This window comes from Zeugodacus cucurbitae, chromosome 4 (genome assembly GCF_028554725.1).
Source record: "Zeugodacus cucurbitae isolate PBARC_wt_2022May chromosome 4, idZeuCucr1.2, whole genome shotgun sequence".
NCBI lineage: Eukaryota > Metazoa > Arthropoda > Insecta > Diptera > Tephritidae > Zeugodacus > Zeugodacus cucurbitae.
In genome coordinates, this window is record NC_071669.1 from 33601565 (window position 1) to 33628689 (window position 27125).

Consider the following 27125-nt stretch of genomic DNA (forward strand, 5'->3'; position numbering starts at 1 on the left):
GTTATTAAATTCTCATTTGGGATTTTGGTAGAACTAACCGAAAACAGAGGGTATAGTTTCTGGGCTTTTGTGGGTCGCAGTACTGAAAGTGCACGTGGAGTTTTGGTTCGCAGTATTGGGTCTTTCATCCGTGATTGTACCAATACCATTCTCCAAATGGTGCAAGAGGTATATATACATTGCTAAATGAAGAATGTAATGTGCAAGAAAGGGATGAACGATTCGGGTACTTTTGTCAATTCGCCCTTAAGAATGGCATAGAAACTTTCATTGAAACTGCGGGTACCGCTCCCTGGCATTTCACCGGAGAATTCGCCGGTACCTGTCTTGCAGGGTTTATTCTAGTATACATGTTCTTCACAATATTTAAGTAATAGATTGTTCTGTAAGTTCCTATTTTCTGGCATCTTAAATTCTAACTCGATAAATAGGGTTCCCTTATTTAAACTTATCGATTAGAAACAGTTTTGTGATTTTGACATTTCAACTCATACAATTAAAAAAAATTCTATAAAGGTCAAAATTAACAAAAATTATAAACTGAGTAATTTTAAACGGTCCTTGAAAAGGAATATATCCTTATTGAATATCCTAAAATTGATACAACAGAATGGCAAACATGGCTGTTTCTCGTATAAAGCGAGAGTTCAAAGAAGTAATGAGAAGTGAGGAAGTAAGTATGACAATATTAATTGTTTTGGATGGCACTATTAAATCTGTATGCAAAGTTGTGACATGGAAAATTTATGTTAATTTTATATAAATTATGAATTGAGTAAATGGGTATCATAAGAATGCTTTACAATTAAATGCATATAATATACCAGCTGTCATAATTAGTGCATTTAGATATGGTTAATATGATGAGAATCTTACCACATAACTCTTCATTAGAATCAATTTGTGTTATGAATCAATTTATAATTATAGCTGTCGGTTTTATCCCGTTTTATTTCGTTAAGTTCTTTGAAGTGTTTTTCGAAGCAGGTAAGAAAAGAAAGTCCAATATAGAAAAATTGTAGTACGTATAGATCAAAAGCTAGAGGAATAATTAAAAAATAATGGCTAGTTCTATGTTTGTTTGAAAACAATAAAATATATTGACTTCTGCATTCCTTGAAACCATTGTCAATTTAAGATTAAGATAATCAGAACTCAGTTGTCCCTTCTTATTTATTGTTTAGACACTATATGCGGTTGTAGCTGAGTTAACAACAACGCACCATTTTTTTTTCATTTGGTTGTTTGGCGTTAATTGATAATACCAAGTGCAGCCAGGCCGGCTTTTCCAACGGAGTGAAAGTCTTCCTCGGCTTCCACCAGCGGGTACTGAATTGAACACTTTCAAGGCTTAAGTGCGTTCAACCATTCAAACAATATAACCTAGCCACCATAGCCGCTGTCTTTTTATTCGCTGAAATACACAATGTTGTAAAACTCATACAGCTCATCGCTCCATTGTCTGCGGTATTCGCCTTGCAAATGTTCAAGGACCATAAATCTTCGGTAAAACCTTTCTCTTGAGAACTCCTAGTACCGTCTCATTTAATTTTTAATAACGTATAAATAATTACCCTTAGATATCAAATATTTTTTAAAAAGGGATTTTTCATAGGAGATAGCACTTCTGAAATCTACTAGTTTTATAAATTGTCAATTACAAATTTGGTGCATTACAATATTGGTTCAAAACTACGCATGTTTCCCATCTAATATAATTTTATACTCAATCTGCTTCAAACTCCAGTCATGAGATTTGGCACTGTAAATGGTCAAATTCGGACCATAATGGTTCGTTGTTTGAAGAATAATATGACTGCAGAGATATTTCGGCGGAAACTGCTGCGCTTTGAGTATCTTGTTGTTACTATGTAATTTGGTCCAAATCGCGGCCGTTAGCGGCTTGAAAATGTTAATACTATCAAAAGTTTCACCCAAATTTGTTAATTGACAGAATTGTTATACCTTCGACTTGATCCCAGGTACATCAGTGGGAACACTCGTCCGATTTTCCACAGTGACAGTGGAGTAACTTGTTGAGGAATCTTACATCGATCATATATGTTTTAGCATCAACGTATTTATTCCGTCTGTTTTAAGATTTGGGGATTTATGCCTTCATGATGATATCTTGGAACTCTTCACTAGTGAAAGTAGGTGACTTGGCATATTTCACAGTCCTTTATGCAGTTTAAATTGCCTTCTAAAAGTTCTCTTATTTAAGCGTTTGTTGTAACCATTGTGTGCTTTTCTTTTTATTGGGTCATTTCATACAGTACGAATAGATAAAAAACGTAATTAATATATTATTATGTATTTATTTAAACAAGCTTTTTGAATAGGTATACATATCATTGTATTTTTCCTTTAAATTGTCAATCAAAGTAATATAATATACATAAGTATATTTCAAATTAATATATGTATACAGTACTAACGAGTAAAGGTCTAAGAGACCTAAGTGACGATGGAAGCCCATCGGATCACGCCATTTTCAATTTAAAACTTTAAACGCGTTTATCTTAAAACTAAATTTTGCAAGTCGATGGACAAGATTACTCGAAAATTTATAAAGCGAATTACTTCAAATATTGCACACTTTGAAATAGCATTATCTAGTTGTTGGACAAAGGGTTTTTTCTATTTTTTTCGAGCCAATATATGCCGAAAACTTGACCAAACAATTTTTTTTTTTGAATATCTATCAAAAATACAAATTTTTATATTTTTGTTTTTCCTGCGTTCAATAACGAAATTGGACGAATTGTTCTATCGAAATATTTTTGGTTTATATGTTAGATGAACCAATAATTAGTTATGCTGCCCGCTGCAAGAGCATTTCTTTTTAGACGCCAATGGATATGAAATACCATTGGCTGAGTTTTCGGAATTTTTAACTAACAATTTCATAAAATACTTTTTAAAAAATGTACCTTTGAATTGTTTAAATAATCTATATTATTGTATATATTAAAGTCCAAATCGGTCCATGAATTACCGCAGCCCTCCAATACTAAATAGATAAATAACCTGAACATGTAGCTTTATCTTGAAACACTGATATTTTATCTAACAATGCTTTATTTATAACTATTTTCAGATTGTGCAATGTTCTATTAAAATTGAACTAATTAATGACAGCTGGACAGAACTGCGAGGGGAAATTGCTGGTCCGCCGGACACGCCATATGAGGGTGGCAAATTTGTTTTAGAGATTAAAGTCCCGGAAACATATCCATTTAATCCACCTAAAGTAATTATACAATTTTAATTCGAAGTTTTTTTTCATATTATTCAAATATGATCATTCAACAAGCCTTATATTTTCATCAAACTAGTTTAATTTTTCCTTTTTTTTTGAAATATCATTTGCAATCTATCTATCTATCGGGTTTTCCCGTTAAATGATTAAGAGTAACATATATGAAGTCTTGTATTAAAATCTAAAGTCTTAGTTCCAGTTTCTATAGGCTTGACCTCTATTATTTTCTGATATCCGTTTTTTTCTGTACATTTACAACATGTTACAAGAGTACAACATTTCTAATTTCACGATGTTTTTAAAAACTAATTTACTAGAATAATACATTAGATCAGGGATTCCCATTTCATAGCACAATTGTGCTAAATTGGAGACAGTTTCGTAGCTAACTCTATATACACGGAAATTTTTGGTTAATCATTATGGGCAACTTCTCTTTTGGTGCTACCCATTCAGTACAGTCTGGTTTATAATTTTCACAGATTCTTGTACGCTTCATATACGCAGTCAATAATAGCAATAGATATCATTATTCACTGTTCAACGCTAACATATAAATTTTCAAATATATTAATTCCCAAAAGTTAAATTTTCAAAATGTGTGCTTAATCATCTCTCTTATGATGACCGCTGTATTACGCGTAGATCATTTTCATACATACAGAGGTAGTAAAAATTATTTACACATCGAACGTTTTTTTTACAAATTTCACACAAACTGCTTTGACTTGTTGTTGTTGTCGCAGGGCAACAAAATGCTATGTTGTTGTAAACCTTGATCTATTCCTGAGTGATCTATGAAGTCAATTTGGCAAGAATAGCTAGAAATATGACGGAGAAATAAGCAAATGAACTCAGGACTCGCAGTAGTCAAAAGTATTTACACACCTTTTTTGCGTCAAGAGTATTTACACGCAACTTGAACTCTATTATCCTCTTCTTATTTAATGATAATTTTAAAATTTTAATTATCAGTATAAGTTCCTATTCAAAGGCGATAAATTCATAATTGGTTACATTGCCTTTGGTATCAATATCAGCCTGCTTTATGGTCCGAATTGATTCAACCCAATTGTGCGCTAAGTTAATTTAGACCAAATGTCGGTAATTTTGGCGTTTTCGGTTATTATACCAATTGTCCTCTGATATTTAACGAAACCCAAATATTTTCAATAAATTTTAGGTCGGGACTCTGTGGAGGTCAACTTGATTTGCTTCAGATAAAAGTTTTGTTGGTAACGATCCTTTATGAAATGGAGCATTGTCCTGTTGTAAAATGTAGTCAATAGTTGGAAAAGGCCGACTAACCACTACAATGGCATGGTCATGTGCATTCTTATATATTCGGATGATTTTGGGTACCTAAATTAGTACCAAATCGCCAAAACTCATGTAAGGAAAACATCCCCAAAAAATCAAAATATCACCTCCGACTCTATTTAGCGTCCAAACTGCATTCTTCTTCTTCTCACTTGGTAAATGGATAAAGGGTTTACTAAAGAAGTCCTGGAACTAATAATAATAATTAATAATTATTTGCCCACTACAGGTATATTTTGCATCCTAAAGAAATTTAAGGCAAATGAGAGGAATATCGCTTTTTTAGGTTTCGGAAATATTGACCACTTTATGGACAACGTGGGAATTTATGTTTATTTATTTTTTAAGGTCCTGAACAGTGTAGCATCATTGACAGTTCATGCAATATGCTGATTCGATGCTGCTGCAATATTAACAGGACTAATTGTGGGATTTTGTGTGACAGTTCCTACTAATCTTATACATTATCTTAGAATTATGACAGGTTTCTGTCCAGTTCTAATTAAATCATTCTTGTATTTGTTCGTCTCCTTCTTTTTAATAGCATTATAAACAGTATTCCTTTAAATTCTATAAATTTTTACTAACTCCGAAACCGAAACACCAGTCTTAAACTTAGTAACAGCCTCCTATCTAGTTATAATACATAATTCCTTTGGTTTCGGCTTTTTATTTTCCAAGTTTTATATTTTGAGGCTTTGTTAGTTAGTTATGAATGCAATAGATGCCAATAACTACTCTTGCTTAAATCAAATCCAAGAATAAAGGCTAAATCGCGGTGTGTAAATAATTCTGACGCAAAAAAAAATGTGTGTAAATACTTTTGACTACTGCGAGTCCTTAGTTCAAACTGACTTCATTCTCTTAGGAATAGATCAAGGTTTATAACAACACAGCATATTGTTACCCTGCGACAACAACAAGCCAAAGCTTTTTCTGTGAAACTTGTAAAAAAAACGTTTGATGTGTAAATAATTTTGACTACCTACCTCTGTATATGTATACTATAAAGGGAGTGAACGCTGACATTTGGGTGAAGTTTCACATCTCATATATGACTTGCCAAATCTCAACAAAATTTAACTGAAGTTTTTTTATTTTATTTTATTTTATTAAAGCTTACATAATAAACAAATTATTAAATAAACTAAAGTACGCAGCGCTAGCATCATAGGCTTTCGGCTGACTGGTGGGAAAAATAGAAACTAGTTTAAATACATCGAAGGAGATCTGTATCCTTCAGATAATTGTAAATTTTAGATATGTTGCTAATAGTAGGGTTCATTAAAAGCTGAATAGGATCATCGTTGTTAAAGTTTATAAGTCTGAGGCTGTCCAGAGCGGGACAAAAAACGAGAAGGTGTAGCACACTAACCGTTGACTCACAAAAGGGACATTGGCTGATGCGACTGCCAACCAGAAGGTGTGCATTGGTAATAATAGTGTGCCCAATGCAGAGTCTGATGTACGGAGTGATGAGATTGACTGCCAGAGAGGTCGGAAAGTTAGGTTTCGTGCGATTTGGGTTAATTCTTGAGTAATGGTGATTGTAAATTACCCAATCAGCAGCTAAATTGGTACTTCTCAGTTGAGCGATGAGCCGGTAGATGTCGCCCTTAACGAAAAGTGGTGAGGTTATAGTGGGAGAGTGACACATTTCCTTGGCAATTGAGTCCGCAAGCATGTTTCCAATTATTCCCGAGTGGCTGGGAACCCACATAATTCTGAGCTTATGTGGGAGCAATATCAAAATGTCTCTGATGGCGCAAATGATGTAATTGGAGTTATTGCTGTTTTTTAAAGCTTGAAAGCAGGATAAACTGTCAGTACATATAATATATTTTCCTTGGTTTATTATTAACCCAAACGATTACCCTCCTCCCGCCCAACCGACGCGTGGGGCGCAGTCCGCATACGAGCGGAATTTGCCGAGTCTAGAAAGGCAAGAGATTTTTAAGCGTCCGGTTCTCAAACTGCTCAGCTACAGAAAGAAACATTTCAACAGCTGAGATTTAAAAATTTATAAAAACAAAAAGTTAAAAATTTCTGAATATTATTTATTAAGAGAAGACAAAATAGTTTTTTTGATGCTAAATATTGAGTCAGATGGATCAAATGTGCTGGAATGCGAATTAAAATCATGACATATTCGGCAGAATGGTTCATTTAACTCAAAATTTGTTCTAGAAGATTTTAGAAATAATGGTCTAAACTGCCTGGATGAACGCAATGGGACATTAAACTTAATATCAGACAAAAGGAATGAACTACAAACTAAACCATTCAGAAGTTTTACTAGAAAAATTATACCTAGCATTTCTCTGCGACTAGTGAGTGTGGGAAGATTTATAAGTTTTAAACGACTAGTAAACGGGGGAAGATTCAATCTTGAATCCCAATGTAAGTGGCCTAAAGCAAAAAGTAAAAATTGTTTTTGAACGGACTCAAGCTTATCAGAATGGGATTGATAGCTAGGATTCCATACCACAGAACCATACTCCAATATAGGCCTTACCAATGTTGTAAAAAGAATTTTAGTAATATACGGATCACTAAATTCTTTAGACCAACGTTTAACAAAGCTAAGAGCACCTTTAGCTTTTAAGACAATTGAATTTACATGAGAATTAAAATTTAGTTTAGGGTCCATATTAACTCCTAAATCAACAAAGCTAAAAACTTGCTCTAAACTGAAGTTATTTATTACATAGGGGGAAAGATCAACAGTTCTACGGGAAAAGCACATCGTTTTACATTTTTTAAGATTCAGTGGCATATCATTTTTGTGACACCAAGTAACTAAATTATTTAAATCCGATTGCAACTCAGTCCTTTCGTTATGAGAAGTATATGATTTAAAAAGTTTTACATCATCCGCATATAATAAAATTTCTGAAAACTTAATTACTGAAGGTATATCATTGGTGAACATCAAGAACAGAATCGGGCCGAGATGACTACCCTGTGGAACCCCTGAAGTGACACTAATTGAATCGGATAAAGTATTATTAAATAAAACTTGTTGTTTTCTGTTTGTAAGATATGAGGATACCCATTCAAGAAGTCTTGGTTGAAAACCAAGAAGATTCAGTTTTTGCAAAAGAATTGAGTGGTTTACTCTATCGAATGCTTTACTAAAGTCTGTATATATAACATCAGTATTCTTATTATCCCTAAAACCCATTGACACATGGTTTACAAATTCAAGCAAGTTAGTTACTGTAGATTTCCCTAGCTTTGAGTATTGAACAGCTTTAAGAATTGCGGTAGCTTCAGCTGTAAATATTGAACAGAAGGAAAATAGCAGGCCATACGAAATAGGGTTATCATCTTCACTAACTGCAGCGAAGGAGGTGTGAGTTCCTTTTGATCCGTCTGTGAATAGGAGTTTCCAACCAGCTGATTTGAGAGGAGCTGTTACTTTCAGGAAGTGGGCTTTATAAACATTGCTAGAAGTATTGTTCTTTCGTAGTTGAACTAAATCGGAAACAAATGATTCATTCACACGCCACGGGGGGTGTTTGATATTCCAGGGTAAAGCTATTTTATGCGGTAACTCATTTTCTTTAACAAATATGGCGCATTTGTATAACGATGATTGAATCTTTGGCGATCGTATACGTGTCAGAGCTGAGTGGAAATCCTTTTTCAGAATAAAACTGGGATTGATTACGAGCTTAGGATAGAGTTTATATAAGCTGTCTACAATAATGTCTTTTAAAAAAGGAAGTCCAGATTCAGGCAATATGTTTTTTATCGGAGATGTTGGAAACGCACGAATTGAACGACGGGCAGCAGAATGATACGGAGCGGCAAGCAGCTTAATATGATTTTTTGAATGGTGTCCATATATTTCTAAGCCGTAATTAATTATTGATAAGATGAGAGCTTTGGTGACCTTTACCAGTAGAGCCGGGCCAATGAGTGAGCGCTTACATGAAAGATACTTGATTATGTTTAAGTTAACAAATAGTCTTTTTCTTACATATTGACAATGTTGCTTAAATGAATACTTAGAGTCTAATATTAAGCCTAGGAACTTAAAACTATGTGTACAGATTAAATTTATATTATTAACGGTAAGTGTGGGTGTATTACAACGATGTTTCTTGCAAATATGTAATAACTTAGATTTAGAGGAAGAAATTGACGTGCCCGAAGAGGCAGATCAACAGTTCTACGGGAAAAGCACATCGTTTTACATTTTTTAAGATTCAGTGGCATATCATTTTTGTGACACCAAGTAACTAAATTATTTAAATCCGATTGCAACTCAGTCCTTTCGTTATGAGAAGTATATGATTTAAAAAGTTTTACATCATCCGCATATAATAAAATTTCTGAAAACTTAATTACTGAAGGTATATCATTGATGAACATCAAGAACAGAATCGGGCCGAGATGACTACCCTGTGGAACCCCTGAAGTGACACTAATTGAATCGGATAAAGTATTATTAAATAAAACTTGTTGTTTTCTGTTTGTAAGATATGAGGATACCCATTCAAGAAGTCTTGGTTGAAAACCAAGAAGATTCAGTTTTTGCAAAAGAATTGAGTGGTTTACTCTATCGAATGCTTTACTAAAGTCTGTATATATAACATCAGTATTCTTATTATCCCTAAAACCCATTGACACATGGTTTACAAATTCAAGCAAGTTAGTTACTGTAGATTTCCCTAGCTTTGAGTATTGAACAGCTTTAAGAATTGCGGTAGCTTCAGCTGTAAATATTGAACAGAAGGAAAATAGCAGGCCATACGAAATAGGGTTATCATCTTCACTAACTGCAGCGAAGGAGGTGTGAGTTCCTTTTGATCCGTCTGTGAATAGGAGTTTCCAACCAGCTGATTTGAGAGGAGCTGTTACTTTCAGGAAGTGGGCTTTATAAACATTGCTAGAAGTATTGTTCTTTCGTAGTTGAACTAAATCGGAAACAAATGATTCATTCACACGCCACGGGGGGTGTTTGATATTCCAGGGTAAAGCTATTTTATGCGGTAACTCATTTTCTTTAACAAATATGGCGCATTTGTATAACGATGATTGAATCTTTGGCGATCGTATACGTGTCAGAGCTGAGTGGAAATCCTTTTTCAGAATAAAACTGGGATTGATTACGAGCTTAGGATAGAGTTTATATAAGCTGTCTACAATAATGTCTTTTAAAAAAGGAAGTCCAGATTCAGGCAATATGTTTTTTATCGGAGATGTTGGAAACGCACGAATTGAACGACGGGCAGCAGAATGATACGGAGCGGCAAGCAGCTTAATATGATTTTTTGAATGGTGTCCATATATTTCTAAGCCGTAATTAATTATTGATAAGATGAGAGCTTTGGTGACCTTTACCAGTAGAGCCGGGCCAATGAGTGAGCGCTTACATGAAAGATACTTGATTATGTTTAAGTTAACAAATAGTCTTTTTCTTACATATTGACAATGTTGCTTAAATGAATACTTAGAGTCTAATATTAAGCCTAGGAACTTAAAACTATGTGTACAGATTAAATTTATATTATTAACGGTAAGTGTGGGTGTATTACAATGATGTTTCTTGCAAATATGTAATAACTTAGATTTAGAGGAAGAAATTGACGTGCCCGAAGAACCAGACCAGTGGATTAAGAGGGATAAGATTCTAGAAAAGGAAGACGTAACAACGGACAAATCGGAGGCATTAGAAAATAATATTAAATCATCAGCATAGATTTGGTGACTGATATTAGGGAAGTCAGATAAAATTGTACTGATTTCATCAAATGCGATAATAAAAAGAATGACTGAAAGGGGGGAACCTTGGGGTGTTCCATTATCAAGAGGAAGTATAGAGGATCGGACATTAGAAACAAGTACACTAATTTTACGTTTAGTGAGAAAAGATTTAACAAAGTTATATATATGTGAGCCGACTTTCCATTTTCTGAGCTGCCTTAATACCACGTGTATACCAATACGATCAAAAGCTTTTAAAAAATCAAGTGAAAGAATCGACACATGATTTTTGTGGGATAATGCATCGGAGACAAATTGGTCAAGATGCAGAAGAGCATCTAACGTCCCCTGCCCCTTCTTAAATGCAAACTGGTTATGGTGAATAAGATTGTTAGATTGAGCATACCAGGATAGCCTGATAGCAATGATTTTCTCCATAAGTTTACCTAAGCAAGGTAGGAGGGATATAGGCCGATAACTATTGACTTCGCAGGGGGGCTTACCAGGTTTTAAAATGGGAATGACAGCGCTGGTTTTCCAAAGAAGAGGATAGTTGCCTGTCCGAAGGATGTTATTATAAAGATTAATTAGACGGGATAGCAGGAAGGGAGGGAGGTGTTTAATAATAGGGTAGGATATTTTATCAATCCCTGGGGTTTTGCCTTTAACTACAGTGAGTGCAGAGAGGAGTTCAAAAATGGATATATCAGAATCTAAAAACCTAGCTGAAGAAGACAAGTTCGAGGGAGGAAGGTAAGGGGAGGAGAGAATGGACAGTTTGCTGGAGGAAAATTCAGGAGAAAAACTGGAATCCGAGGAAACGTTGGAAAAGTGAAGCGCAAATTCTAAGGCTATATCTTGCGGATATAGTAGGTTGCCACGAGGAGAAGTGAGGAGAGAAATCGGAGAAAAGGAGGTTAAACCAGACAGTCTCCTTATGTCAGCCCAGATCTTTTTTTGGTTAGAAGAGGAATTGATTTCGCTAGTGAACTTTTGAAAACAGAGTACTTTAGCAGCTTTCGCCTTACGACGAAAAATCGCATTAGATTTTTTGTATTGCATCAAGTTAGCATTTGAGCGAGTGCGCTTAAATTGGTGCCAAGCAAATTGTTTTTGTTGTCTAAACGCACAAAGTTCACTATTCCACCAACGAGGTGCAGGTTTGAGTGATTTAGAGGAGGACTGAGGTATGGAATAATTGGCTGCAGAACGGATAATTTTTTGAATACGTGAGGACTCCTGATGGACATTGGACGAAATGGGGAAAAGACAGGAAAGAGATTCGCAGAAATGTTCAAACTTATCCCAATCAGCCAAGTCTGTTTTAAAGTGTACTCTAGTTTTAAACCGGGATGCATGATGGGGAGAGGAAATTTTAGAAAGAATGGGGAAGTGATCGCTACCATGTAGGTCATCAATCCGGAGCCATTCGGTTTTAGTGAGTAGGGATGAGGAACAAAGCGATAGGTCAATATGTGTAAAGGAAGAGTGAGTGGAAAAGTGGGTGGGGGAACCGTCATTAAGAACAATGCAGTTAGAACCAAGTATAAAATCTTCAATAATTCGACCTTTGGGATTAGCAGAGGGAGACCCCCAAAGGGGGCTCCAAGCGTTAAAATCACCGGCCAGTAAGAAAGGGGTAGTACAAGACGGGACGAGATAACAGATATCACTTAAAGTGAATGATTCATTAGGAGGGGAATAGGCACAAATAATGATGAGTTTGTTAGGAGAAAGAATTTCTATGGAGAGGGAGGAGATGTTTGAAGGAGTAGGGGGGAGGGTGTTATGTGGTACTTTTCTGTTGATAAGAATGGCTATTCCCTGTTTGCTGGTGGTATTGTTGGGGAGGTTATAAAAATAACCTATATATGCCTTGGGGGTATGAGCTACAATATTGTTGGCAAGATGAGTTTCATTTAATAAAATTGCTGAGGGGTTGAATATTTTAATTAAAAGTTCGAGTTCGATGTAGTTATTTAAGTATCCGTTGATATTCCACTGAAGGATTGATAACATGGATAAAAAAATAATAATGTGAGGTAAGGGGATTTATTGTTCCATCAACGAGGGTGAAGGAGATGAAAGGGAGGAGGAAGTTGGATTGGTGTTATGAGCAAGAGGAGAGATGGCAAAAGATGCCAGGGGAGATAAGGTGTGTGAGGCGGGCGATGGGATGTGAGAAAGTGGAGAGAAAGATGGGGAGGGGGAAGAATTCAAGGGAGAGGGGTATTGAAGAGGGGAGTTCTTTGGAGTTTCTGGAAGTTCTATGTGATGCAATGGATTGATGGTGGAGGATGATACGTTGTTAGCTTTTGTTGTTGTTGCGTTATTATTAAGGTTAGAATTTTTTGATATTGAAGTATTATCTTTGTTATTAGGATTTTTTGAGTTTGTATTTATATCGGTGTTGGTTTGGATTTTTGCCACGTTGGCAAAGGAGAAGGGGGATGGGGTGGAAGGAAGTTGATTTTTATACATAGAAATGGCGTCCCGCATGGTGCATTTGTGTATAGTTTTAATCTTTAATATTTCTTTCGATTGAATAAATTTAGGGCAAGCATTAGAGGACGAGGGGTGTTCCCCGGCGCAGTTAGCGCAGTAAACTCTGGTGCAATCAGAAGGTGAAGGGTGGTTAGGAGGAAGGTTGCAAATGACACAGGAAGGAGTTTTTTGGCAGTGTTTAGCGGTGTGTCCTAATAGCTGACAAGTTTTGCAGCGCATAGGATTAGGGTAGTACGGACGGACATCTAGGGTTCTCCAGGCTACATCAATTCTGTTAGGAAGTGTATATTTATTGAATGTTAATAATACGGCACCAGTAGGTACACGAACGCCTTTAACCAATTTGTTAAACTTATGGACTGCAGAGACACCTTGTTCCTTGAGACGTTCGATTATTTCATCGTCGCTAAGTTGGCAAATAAAGGGGGCATAAATTGTGCCCTTGACTGAGTTAAGGGTGCTGTGAAGAGCGACTTCAACAGCGCCTGCACCGGGTAGATTCGTAGTGGAAAGGAATTTATCAGCAATTTTTTGATTTTTTACAAGGAGGAGTAGGTTGCCATCGCGAAGTGACGAAATGTTGTTAATATCTTTACTGATAGATTGAATACCTTTATAAATCGCAAAGCAGGAGATGGATGTAATAGGTTTACTGGCATCCCGCGACTTAATGACGAGGTATTTGGGGTCATCCTTCTTTGTTATCGGGAGTTCCGGAAATTGGTCCAACGTTGTTTGTTCAGGCTTTTTTCTTTTAGTCTTCTGGGCTGTGGATAATAGGGCAAACCTATTATCACCCAGATTGTTGGCCCCAGGGGCATTGTGAAAACTATTACTTTTTATGTATGCAAAACTGTATGAATGTAGCACAAGTTAACAATAAGAAATAGTCACAACGAGAAATTGACAATAAAAAAAAAAAAAAAAGTTCTTTGTAAACAACTGTAAAGTGGCGTTATAGCACAGATACCGCTAGAATTGCAGATGCTCAACAACAGCACTAGCGAGAGAAAGAAAAAAAAATGCGACCGTAAAAATGCAACAACACGGTTACGACTGTTAACTGAAGTTAAATTTTACTATATGTATTACCACTGATATGTCTTCAAAAGGTTTATGCATATACCGAATATTATAATTAAATATGAAGTATCTTTGTAAATCTTAAATTTTGCACCTTAACTTAATATTTTGTGGAATCCATACCTTTCAACTATATACCCAATATAATAATTTGCACATTAGTTATATTGGGTTCATACTTCGTTTGTGATTCACAGATTCCTAGCACGACAACATTACATTATTACCCACTTGCTCTATTATACCATATGAATTCTTCACATATCATTCCTTAAGTGCTGAACACAAAGACGACGACACGACACGACGTAGCGACAGATGACCACAAATGTCGCTTTGAAGCCAGCGTCTTGAACATTTTGAAGACGGCAGCGACATATCAAACAGCAATTTCATTGTTGCCGTACTAACATCTTTCACTTCAATAAAATTTACATATTTAGTTTAAAGTGAAATTATTATGCAAAAAATGTAAAAATTGGCGATTTATTTGTTTTAAATAATTGATTGTTATTATAAATGATATACCAAAGCTATTTTACGTTTCTGCTGGCAAAATAACGTCATACTTGTGAGAACTTTGAATAATTTTACATTTCACATGTTAGTGGCAGCCATTGTCGTCGGCAAAATTAGAAACATTCCTAATTTGGCGACAACGACAACTACAAGCCTGTTGTCGCGTAGTCGTGCTGTTGTCAAAAAATCTGTGCCCATAAGAACGCGTGTATTTTAATATTTGACAGATGTCGCTCGTCTCTTGTCGTCTTCTATGTGTTCAGCACATTATGTTGGTAAAGGTAGGTAAAGTGGTTGTTAAATGACTCACCTAGGCCTTTAGGAGGCCCATTGTGAACATTCCTTATGTTCCTTCGGAATATTTATAATTACAGTAGAATTCATTTATAACGACGTCGCTTATAACGACTAACCGTTTTTAGCGTCGATATTATTTACTCAAGTTCGGTTTAATAGTTACATACTGAGAAAATGTAACCGTTTAGTGCGACTCCGGTTTGAGCGACAAACCGTTTATAGCGACATTTTTTACGATAATTCGTCCGTTTAAAACGACGCGCTTCAATTCAAATCTCCTTATTGGCGCGCGTAAATCACAGTTAGTGTTTGTCACCTGTTATGACAAGTTCATAAAGCGCCATAAAATGAGTTCTGTGAAGAGAAAGTGTTTTACAATTGAAGAAAGGAGTGCAATATTACACAGATTAGAAGCTGGTGAATCAAACGCGACCCTCGCAAAGGAATTTGGCGTATCTCATTCTACAATATCCACAATAAAGATGAATAATTACAAGATCGAGCCGCTATTTAATGCCAATGTTTTGAAATGCAAACGTGTAAGAACTTTTACTCATGAGCAGTTGGATAAGGCATTGTTACAGTGGTTTAAGCTTCAGCGCGACCGGGGAATACGACGTACCGCTGAGCATTTGTGCGAAGGCTATTGATAAGCATTAGTTACCCATAACAAACGAGGACTTTGAACAATACGCGCGTGTCGATGATGCTGTCGCCACTTGTGAAGAGCCGTCTGATGAAAACATTGTGGATAATATCATCGCCGACGGCGCGAATAGCAAAGATAGCGGCGCTGATGATGACGAACCAGAGTTTTGTCCAACCTTGAGTGTATCGGAAGCTCTGAAGGCTGCGGAAACGCTTAATGTATTTGTTCAGACTAACTTTGATGATGACCATATCAAAACAATGATGTCACGAACCCACAATGCTGTCCGAAGTTCTGACTACCGAACAAAAGTCTGTCGAAAACAAAGCCAAATATCAGATTTCCTACGTTAGTGACAGTATTACAGTACATTACGTACCTATGGTTGTAATTTGGTATGTACTACTTATTTGTGTGCATATAAGAATAATTAAAATAAACATATGTAACTGATTCCTACAACATGTTTTATTTACCTAAATAGGAAAATCACACTTTCGCACTTATAATATATAATTACATACATATGTAAATATTCGTTTTATACGTCATCCGGTTAGTACGACATAATATTTTATTTCGATTTCTTTCTCTCACTTAGTTTTTTAATTATTGGGATAATCATTGAATCCGTTTCGATCGAAACATTTTACGTTGAAATCATTGGAACCGTATCGAAAATAACATTTTCGATCGAACTGAACCGACTTTATAAAATAAATTTCGCTGCTAATAGATGTCGCTAATTTCGAAATCATTGAATCTGGAAAATCGAAAGTTTTGATTGAAATCTATCCGTTGGTGAGTGAGTTGCGGAAATTTAGAAGAAATAAACCATTTGGAAGTTTTTCTGTAAACAATTACTGATGACGAACTAGATTAGGGGCCATCCATAAATTACGTCACACGAATTTAAGGACTTTTTAACCCCTCCCCCCCTCCTTGCCACAAGTTGCCACATTTTGAACTAGCACCCAGGAGCGCAGCAGAGCGGAAAACGATAATGCCCTAAATTTTGAAATGTGATGTCACAAAGCTTTTGAGTAGTTAAACGGTGTAGGCTCTCCAAACCCAGACAAAACTGGATGGGAGAAAATGTGTAAAGGCATCACGTGTATATATTATATTATGGGTCATTAAAATATTTTATTGATATTTTTAAACTGATTTTATGTATGTAACCAAAAAAATGTCAGAAACGTATAACGCATATCTAAAACAGGGGGTATGTCCTTCAGCTTAATAACTTTAAGTTCACTCGAAGGTTTTAAACTTTTTAACGAAATAAAAAGCACTGAAAATTTAATTTATCAAACTTGGCCAATTTGGAGACAAAGGTCGACAGTTTTACGTTTTCACTTTAGCGGAAACTACATAGTTCGCGAATGCGAACGTTTGACAGTTGAGTGCATGTTTTCGCAACCAACGCTCCGAAATTCGAACTCGGATTCGAAAACGCACAGAAGTTGAAAATTTTAAACTTTCATGCGAAAACACAACAACCTTCACATTCTTAAGAATAGCAACCAACATTATGTTACTATCTTGTGTGTTTTAATTATTTAAGCTCGTTTTCTTCGCTACAATATAAGTATTTTGTGAAATATAATATCCATTAATTTTTTAATAATATATTTATCAAATATTTAAAATAATTTTTTAAGATAACGAGGGATAAAGTTTTAATAAACAAGGTTGGCAGTTTAAATTTTCCTTCCGTTGCTTAATTCGAGGTATTCTATGTACACTGCTTATAAAAATCACTAAAATTTAAAATCGCCGTCCATGTTATTTAGTTCGTTTTCAAACTCGGAAATAAAAAGTGTATATGTGTATCACCTTGTGCACAGCTATCAACGCATTCAAAAGCGCATTTATGGAGGTGCTCGTAATATACGCAGTCAAGCGCATTTTTTCGCATTCGCGAGCTATGTTGTTTCAGCTTTCGTGGCAAAGCAGTTTATCGAAGGAATCAATGATTGCATAAAAGTTTGCGATCGAAAATTCTTATCGTATCGAAATCGAATTCCCTGCGGAATCAATGATTAGGCAGATTACACTCTGTGAATCATGTTGCGAGAGTATAATAAGCGACATGAATGTTGGTAATCAATTTTATAAGTTATTTTATAAATTATGTAAAGTTTATTATATATATTAAATTATATTATAATTTTTTTGACTGTTTCCAATTAATTTTTAGGTCCGATTTATAACAAAAATCTGGCATCCAAATATCTCTTCGGTTACTGGAGCAATTTGCTTGGATATTTTGAAAGACAATTGGTTAGTATGGAAAAGTTTATAGAAAAAGTGCATTAGAAATACAATATAACGCTCGAATGAAATACATTATAATAATATAGCAACATAACATCTAATATAACATAAAACATTAAAAAATAATGCATTTGAGACAAATTAATCTAAAATTCTCATTAATAAACACAGTACACGATTCATTTTAATATATGAATATGAGACATTTTAATATACTAATTTATTTTAACTACAGTTATCACTGACATCTTAAAAACCTTTATAGTTTATTATTTTTGAAAGCCATGCTCTAAAATGCACATATCGCTCATTTACGCGAATAGTGTCATAACTCAAAAAACACAATTTTTCAGTTGATTATGCAGAAATGTGCGCAATTTCATCGTCCATATTGTATACAAATTTCATTCTGATGCGTAGAAAAATAAACCGTGAAATAAGAATGTGACCTTATTGAACATATTGTCATAGGGTGAAGTTGGTTTTTTTTTCAGAAAGATCGACATATTTTGTGTTGCAAAGATATTTGTGAAAAGGTAATATAATTGTCCATGTTGTTTTTTTTCGCAATAACGACACATCCAAATCATGACACCGAAATTGATTTATATTTTTTCACAAATAACGACATAATTCAAAAAGGGTAAATTGTATGCCAAAGAAAAAGCTTTAGTACATTCTTTTTCGTCTGCTTATGCTCAGCCTATAATTTACACCCATATTATGTATATAGCCTTAGTCCAGTCACCTTCAGGCTATCGTAGCCCGAAAAATACATTCGAGAGGCTACTGGCTTTCTTGCATATTATCTATTACTATCAATCCTCATTATAGTATCCAAATAAGTGTAATATCATATTTTTTGTTCGCCACCATACGATATAGAGGGACTCTTTTAAAATTCTGCCTCGATAGTAAAATTTTAAATTTTGTATTATGTCCTGGTCAAAAAGTTCGATTTACGGAAGGAAATTTGTATGAAATTTGATTTCTAAACGCTATTGTCATTATCCTAATTCATTATATGTCAAAACACGCTACTGATCAAGACCAGTTTCTTCATTATAGATTGTAGTTTTGAGTAAAGCAGTATATAAATTGAGATGGCGAAGAAATTGTAAATACAAATAAAAAAATAAATTTACATTAATATATAATTGAATGAGTTGCTTTTTAAATATTATTTCAAATAAATGCAAAACCATCCGGAGGTACAATGGAAAGGCTTTAATGCCGAAACAAATAGATTCAGGTCACCACATAGTACTGGAAAAGAATGGCAGAAGCTAATATTTTAATAATCCTTTATTTTTAACAATTTGTAAGATTTACTGCTGTAGATGTAGATATTATTATACAGATGTTGCAGGTGTTGAAATGTGCACATGTGTTCCATTCATACATCGGATTACACCAGGAAATTCTGTTTGATTGCTCTTATTCACTTACATATGTTAAATTTTATATGTTTTGGGCATATTTTCTGTTGCATTAATGTGGTAACTGGTCACTGACATTGTATTTAAGTTGTGAAATTCCGAAGTCATTCCCTTGGCCTTTCTGATAGCTATTCGGCCCTATTCCCGTTGTCGTTGTCGTTTTAATAGTCGTCGTCGTTCTTATCGTCGTTTCGTTCCTAAATTGGTATTCTTGAAGTATATCGTAACGCCTAAGAACAGTTATCGAAATTTGTCTACATATTTTATATAGTATACTTTAAGGAGCTCTTTTCCCATATAAAAATTTCTTTCTTATGTAACGAGACACATTTTTAAAGCAGTCCTTAATGGATTTTACGCTATTCTCTATAGACTCTAAACAACGTTATCACTGTAATTATTGTGCTTACGTGCAACAATGTTAGTCTTCCAACTTTGTTTGATTTTTTAAAAGAAGTAGTGGTGACATCTACGTCTCCAAACTTTCTTCTAAAATATGTTATACTTCCATCGTCTTATGCTCCTTGCTTCTGGCTAATCCGACTACTCTACCGAACACAGCCAAAGGAGACATGGGTATCTGTTTATTAACTCCTCGTCTTGTTGGAGTTCTATTTTTTTCTTCGTTTTGAATTTTAAGACCTTTCATATCTTAAATATACTCTTAGATATAAAAATGCAATTTTATTAATGCCAACAATTTCCGACGCGAGATGGCGGTGGAATGGATTTAGTTTTTTTTTTTAGAAAAAAAATATCCCTCCCAAAAAATCGAAATTTAAAGGATTTATCCCTTTTCTAAAGTCCTTGGCATATGCAGGATATTTTTCCATTTCAGAAATTAAATTTTCAAACTGTTTCCGATTTGGAATTTTCATCTTCACTTTAAATATTCCTTCAAACAACCGCGTCGTTTCTATGTCGCTCACAATTATAGCAACGACAAAAAACGACTGTTTCTATGTCGTCTCTATAGTCGTTTCAAATTGGGGAATCTCAATTTATTTTCGATAAATGTCGTTAACGCCAACAGGAATGCCAAATAGGCGTTCTTAAGTCGTTTTAAAACGATAACGACAACGGGAATAGGGACGATTATTCTTTCAGCAAATAATCATAGCGCTGCGCAAATCTTCATAATTGGAGGGACATCAGTTGATCGGTTGATGGATTTAAATTGCGTCCAACAAGTATGCAAATAAATGCTTTGTTTTATATACCGAAATATCTTTCAAATCTATTTGAAAATTTACAAAATATATTAAAAATAACAAATAACAACATTTTAATTCGTAGCGTACTTCACAAGTGGAAGATCCAAAGGATTGGAACGATCTCTAATTAGCTGTCGAATTAATGCGACATTCAAACATTCCTAAAATAGCAGTGGAATGACCAAAAATTTATTTAATGAAAAAGAAATTATGTAATTGATTTTTATTATAGTTCGTTGTTATTTTATATTATTTACCTATAATCAAGCTTACAAGAAAATTGGTTTCCTTAGAAAATAGCATAAATCACTTGTTTAAATAAAAAGAAAGTGTGGAAATTAAAATTTCAGCTATGATTAATAATAGTTTTTTCTGGTCTTCATACATACATACTGTTGATGTCCTCGGAAAAAAAAACAATTTTCAGGATTTGGTTTCCATTTTTGGGTTTTAATGCGTCTTTGAAAGAAAAAAACATCCGAACAAATCTTCGATAAACTTGTAAGCTTTTCCTTCCGCCAAGACTCTTTTTATAAATATTTCATTCTTATTTAGAAAACTTTTCGCCACACCCCATTTTCGTAAAACAAATATGTTCTCTAATCTAAAAAGCGATGTATTCACATACCCCATTTTCGTAAAAAAAAGTAAGTTTTCTAATCTAAAGAGTGATGTATTCACTAAAGAACTATTGTATCAATTGACTTCAATTTAGATTTTCGCATTTCAATCAAATTATTTAAAGCAATATGCCCATTTCGTTTGCATTGCTACTTTTAAATACAGCAAAAAAAAAACAAAAAATATAACGGTACTCCATGAACATCAAATATCATTGTAAAAAAAAATTAATGGCTCACTTTTGCTTATTTAATTTCGAACACAGTTGTACATACATAGTTGTACATATACTTTCATGCAGTCGGAAACAACAATAACATCGGCTATGCCAGAGTTCTCTAATTCTATTTAAGTAATATATAAAAGTGTTTTATCCTTTGATCGCAACTTTAAGACGTCTAAATTTCTCTGTGCGCTGCTCTAACTCTCGTTTTGGGTATATTATAATTTCTGGTGTGTCGTTTTATGTATTTTTTAAATAAAACAATTATTTTGGTCCAAAAATTTTTAAATAACGAGAATAAGGGCATAAAAGGGTTAAGGGTTTAATACTCTCTGAAAAACTTACATTTTATAATATTTTTTACTTCGTTTCATGTTTTGTTTGCTGTGAAATATTTGTTTTTTTTTTTTAATATCTTAAATATCTTAAATGCCTTAAATATTTTAATATGATTAAAATTAAAGTTGTGATGTGATGTAATTACTAGTAAATAATAATATCATACAAACAAACTAATCCAAAAGTGCGATTGTGTTTAATCTGCTTCTTTCATAGGCAAATACTTATATTTAATGATATTTATGTGGTGATATGTGTGATGATTGTTAATTTTTATAGGGCCGCTGCAATGACTTTGCGGACTGTTTTACTCTCCCTTCAAGCTTTGTTGGCTGCTGCAGAGCCTGATGATCCACAAGACGCAGTAGTAGCATACCAGTATAAAGATAAATATCAATTGTTTCTTATGACGGCTAAGCATTGGACAAATATATATGCTGGAGGTAAATAAAAAATATTTATGAGATTACTATATACAATGTCTATAATTTAAAGGTCCACACAAATTTACTGAGTGTGATACGAAAATTCAACGCCTAAAAGATATGGGAATTGATGAGCATGATGCGCGGGCTGTTTTGTCAAAAGAAAACTGGGATTTGGAAAAGGCGACAGAGAGCTTGTTTAGCTAGCTTCTTGTTTATTTATAAAAATACAAATTTTATGGAAATAAGAATTTATAAAAAATATTGTTTAGCAGGGTTTGAATTATTTTTATTTTATTTAAAAATAATTATTCGTATTATAGAAAACGTTTGCTTAAAACCTATTACTTAAATCTGAATTTATTGTGTTAAACACAATTTGAAATTATTATTAATCATTTAGAGCCAGTCTTTAGCCTTTGTCTTTGTTACGGAAAAGAACGTATTTCATAAGAAATTTAAACCGTAAAATATCTAGATCACGCTTTTAAAATTGAATACTATTTTTTTCTACTATTGAGGTGTATCAAAAAATTATGTATTAAAACACCCTACAAATTTTTAATTTTTTTTAAAGAATTTTAAATTTACGAAAACAAGAAGTAGCAACTTATCATGTAAACGATATTATGCTAAATTCATAGTTTTTTACATTCGGAAAACTTCATAGTTATTGAACCAGGTCGAGTATGAAATCTTGTGGCACTTGTGTACAGTTGTTGTTGTTGTTGTAGCGGTTACTCAGGCCTGCCGGAAACAACAAGCCTAGCCTAATTGTCATCGAAGTCATCTAACGGGAGGCCCAGGAAACGAGCTGTTTCGATGGGGTCGGACCAAAGTCGGTCGGTGTTGTTTCTCTAAGTACGCCAGAGTCAATGAAGGTGTTAATAGCTCCTCAGTGAATGGCATTTAGTGCTTGTCTATAGTTAGTCGCATCCGAAGTCCTGTCGGTATAGTCTTTAAGGTCGTCGACGTGTTTCAGGAATGTACTCTTGATGGCTCTGGGAGGCGGCTCGGCTTCCAGTAGGTAACTGCAGGGATGATTTCTGCGAAAGGAGATGATCGGGTTGGATAGGGATTTGACTGTAGTCCAGAGCTTACCCACGCCAGTGGAAAGATTACAAGACTTCTGGTGCGCTGCCTATTTCGTCCGCTTATATTGATTTACCGTTCGTCGAATCTCCAAATTGAGATCCCTTATACGGGGATCACAGGGATCGACATGGCGTAAGCACCGCGCTCATTGGCAAAAATTGCTGCTTCCGCTGGGAAGTTTGGGCGGTTGTCCGCAATGTGTCCAGCAGGAATGAAGCGAACAGTAGCAGCTGCGAACGCCTTGCGAAATGACGTTCGTCAACGAATACGTCCGTAGGAATCGGCAGTGCGTTGAAGGTGTTCTCGGTAAATTCTGTGAAGCCGATAGCAGATAGCTTTTTAGAAGTTACGGTTGTCCATAGATATAAAGTCAAGAGGTTTTTCGATCGAGACAATTATAGGCAGATGGTCTGATGTGAGAGTTAGCATAGGTCGCCAGGTTATGCTATTTATCAGACCACCGCTAGCGAATGTGCAGAATGTCGAATCGTCAATCTGTTCTGCCAACTCCATTCCCCGACGATCATTTGACAGGCAACAATGCCAAAGATCGTGATGCGCGTTAAAGTCACCAAGTACCAATCGGTTTTCAATCAATCAATACGCCTTCCCGACTTATTAACTCAACTATCTCCTCGATCTCAATCTGGAGTTCGTTGCAGTTAAATTGTGAAGCTTCGTTTGTCTCGGTTGGCCAGTGGTGATCGTGGGTGTGATGTACAGGTGTTGATTGTTGCTGCTGCAAAACCCGCAGAGGAAATTGTCGCACTAGGGTGTTGTTTCGCGACTCCGTTTGACATGTTGCGAGGCAGACTCCCGCAGCATGGGGCAACGTATGGCCCACTCCTCTCACGAGTGGTGCGCAGACGGGAGCACGTCGGTAAATAACACCAGCCAAAGCAATAATTGCACTTAACTGATATGACGTTCCGACGTATTACGGTCTGACACATGGAACAGACGGTACGAGGGACCAGGAGTTGCGTTGTGGTCCTCGTACAAGGATTGGAGCGGGATGAAGGTTGGGGATTGGTCTGATCAGACTGGGAGTCATGCTGCCTGGATCTCCGGAGGACCAGTGCGTAAACTTGGTGCTAATTGCACTGCCGTAGAGGCGGTTGGCGCCTTTGTGCGTTAGCAGCATGGGGCCACATAACTTGTGGTCCACTTCCTATGAGTCTTAAGGCCAGAACCGGTCTTGAGATGGGTCCATCCAGTGCATGTATTACACCTAACCGAGGTGAAGTTTGGATGGAGCCTTTTGGCGCATACGCCGTAGAAATATTCCCCTGGGCCCGGGTTTGGCTCAACGCTAGCGCGGATCAAAAGGATAGAGAGCAACCTTGCGGCCCCCCCCCCCCCCTGGTGTTGCTCAACTGATGAAAATTTTAGACTAGAAATTTCCGATCCAGACAGGTATAGGTCGCCGAAATAACAGCCCTTAGTCGGATCCGAAAATCCGAGTCAATTCCGGTATTGCAGAACCGGTTGTTGTGGGGATTGCTGTATACAGTCATATCATTTGGTGTCATATTTTGGGCCAATGGCTCTTCTAAAAGAGTTCCAAGTTCGAAGAGAAATATAATGAATTTCTCCAGGTTTTTTATTAAGATCATTATTATCCAGGTTTTTTTGCCAGTGCAATACAATTCTTCTTCTTCTTGACTGGCGTAGACAACGCTTACGCGGTTATAGCCGAGTCCACAACAGCGCGCCACGCATCTCTCCTTTTGGCAGTTTGGCGCCAATTGGTAATACCAAGGGAAGACTGGTCCTTCTCCGCTTGGTCCTTCCATCGGAGTGGAGGCCTCCCTCTTCCTTCCGCTTACGCGGTTATAGCCGAGTCCACAACAGCGCGCCACCCATATCTCCTTTTGGCAGTTTGGCACCAATTGGTAATACCAAGTGAAGACAGGTCCTTCTCCACCTGGTCCTTCCATTGGAGTGGAGGTCTCCCTCTTCCTAGGCTTCCCCCAGTGGGTACTGCATCGAAAAATTTCAGAGCTGGAGCACTTTCATCCCTTCGAACAACATGACCTAGCCAGCATAGCCGCTGTCTTTTTATTCGCTGGACTATGTCTATGTTGTCGAATAACACATACAGCTCATCATTCCATCGTCTGCGGTATTCGCCGTTGCCAATGTTTAAGGGACCATAAATCTTCCGCAAAACCTTTTTCTCGAAAACTCCTAGTGCCGTCTCATCGGATGTTGACACCGTCCACGCTTCTGCACCATAAAGTAGGACGGGAATGATGAGGGACTTGTATAGTTTAGTTTTTGTTCGTCGAGAGAGATCTTAACTTTTCAATTGCCTACTCAGTCCATAGTAGCACCTGTTGGCAAGAGTGATCCTGCGTTGGATTTCAGGGCTGACATTATTATCGGTGTTGATGCTGATGCAACTATATACAACTTCAAAGTTATGACTGTTAACAGTGACGCGAATGCGCTGACTGTTTGTTTGATGACAGGAGATATTTCGTCTTGTCCTCGTTCACCACCAGACCCATACGCTTCGCCTGTTTTTCCAGTCTGGAAAAAGCAGAACTAACGGCGCGTGTGTCGTTTCCAATGATATAGATATCATCGGCGTACGCCGGCAGTACACTCTTATAGAAAATTCTACCTTCTCTATTTAGCTCTGCAGCTCGTATTATTTTCTCCAGCATCAGGTTAAAGAAGCCTCACTATAGTGAGTCATCTTGTCTGAAACCTCGTTTGGTATCGAACGGCTCGGAGAGGTCCTTACCGATCCTGATGGAGCTTTCAGTGTTGCTCAACGTCAGCTTACACAGCCGTATTAATTTTGCAGGGATACCAAATTCAGACATAGCGGAATAGAGGCAACTCCTTTTCGTTCTGTCGAAAGCAGCTTTAAAATCGACAAAGAGATGCTGTGTGTCGATCCTCTTTTCACGGGTCTTCTCCAAGATTTGGCGCATGGTAAAAATCTGGTCAGTTGTTGATTTCCCAGGTCTAAAGCCACACTGATAAGGTCCAATCAGTTTGTTGACGGTGGGCTTTAGTCTTTTACACAGTACGCTCAATAGAACCTTATAATCGATATTAAGGAGGCTTATCCCACGCAGATTGTGAATTGGGCAGAGAACACAGCTCTTCGCCGCCATATTTGAATAGCTCGGCCGGCAATCCATCGGCCCCCGCCGCCTTGTTGTTCTTCAAGCGGGTAATTGCTATTCTAATTTCTTCACAGAGGCGGGAGCGTATCTTAGCTGGTATGTTGGGACCACGAAGCGTATGCACATCAAAAACACTGGAGACATGTCGTCCATCTATCACAACATGATCGATCTGGTTGCTGGTGATTCGATCCGGGGACAGCCAAGTAGCTTGATGTATTTTCTTATTTCGGGACCCGGCGAAGTGGATCAGCCTCAGACCGTTTGGTGATGTTTCGTCATGGAGGCTGAATTTTCGGACTGTTGTGCCAAAGACATCTTCTTTACCCACCCTAGCGTTGAAATCGCCAAGCACGATTTTGACATCGTGGCGGGGCAGCGCTCATAGGTACGTTCTAGGCGCTCATAGAAGGTATCTTTGATTACTTCGTCCTTCTCTTCCGTCGGGGCGTGGGCGCAAATCAGCGATATGTTGAAGAATCTCGCTTTGATGCGGATTGTGGCTAGACGTTCATCCACCGGAGTGAATGCCAGGACTCGACGACGGAGTCTCTCTCCCAACACGAATCCCACACCGAATTTGCGCTCCTTTATATGGCCGCTGTAGTAGATGTCACAAGGACCCACCTTCTTCCGTCCTTGTCCCGTCCATCGCATTTCTTGGATTGCGTGATGTCAGCCTTTACTCTTACGAGGACATCAACCAGCTGGGCAGAGGCACCTTCCCAATTAAGGGTCCGGACATTCCAGGTGCTTGCCCTTAAATCATAGTTCTTTATACGTTTGTTGTGGTCGTCATCAAAATTGGGGTCTCTCATCCGAGGCCGTTGCTTCCTTTTCATTGGAGGGGGTGTTTTTATGTGGTGGGGATACTTGGTTTAAGACCGAAAGTCGGGAGCTGCTTGAGCCACATGCAAAAGAATCGTTTCTGGCCACTCCCAAGTGAATGGCAGTCAGAAACTTTCCTCACTTACGTGAACTTCTACATATGACTCC

At 36.5% G+C, this 27125-nt stretch overlaps 1 protein-coding gene across 1 annotated transcript; it reads left to right on the forward strand.

The window, feature by feature from the left end:
* Positions 1–440: 440 nt before the first annotated feature.
* Positions 441–22183, forward strand: LOC105218668 (ubiquitin-conjugating enzyme E2-22 kDa). The gene is made up of 5 exons (XM_011194398.3): positions 441–673; positions 3101–3253; positions 17554–17636; positions 21746–21909; positions 21962–22183. The coding sequence occupies exons 1-5, from the start codon at positions 611–613 to the stop codon at positions 22096–22098; spliced, it is 600 nt and encodes a 199-aa protein (XP_011192700.1). The 5' UTR covers positions 441–610; the 3' UTR covers positions 22099–22183.
* Positions 22184–27125: the final 4942 nt, after the last annotated feature.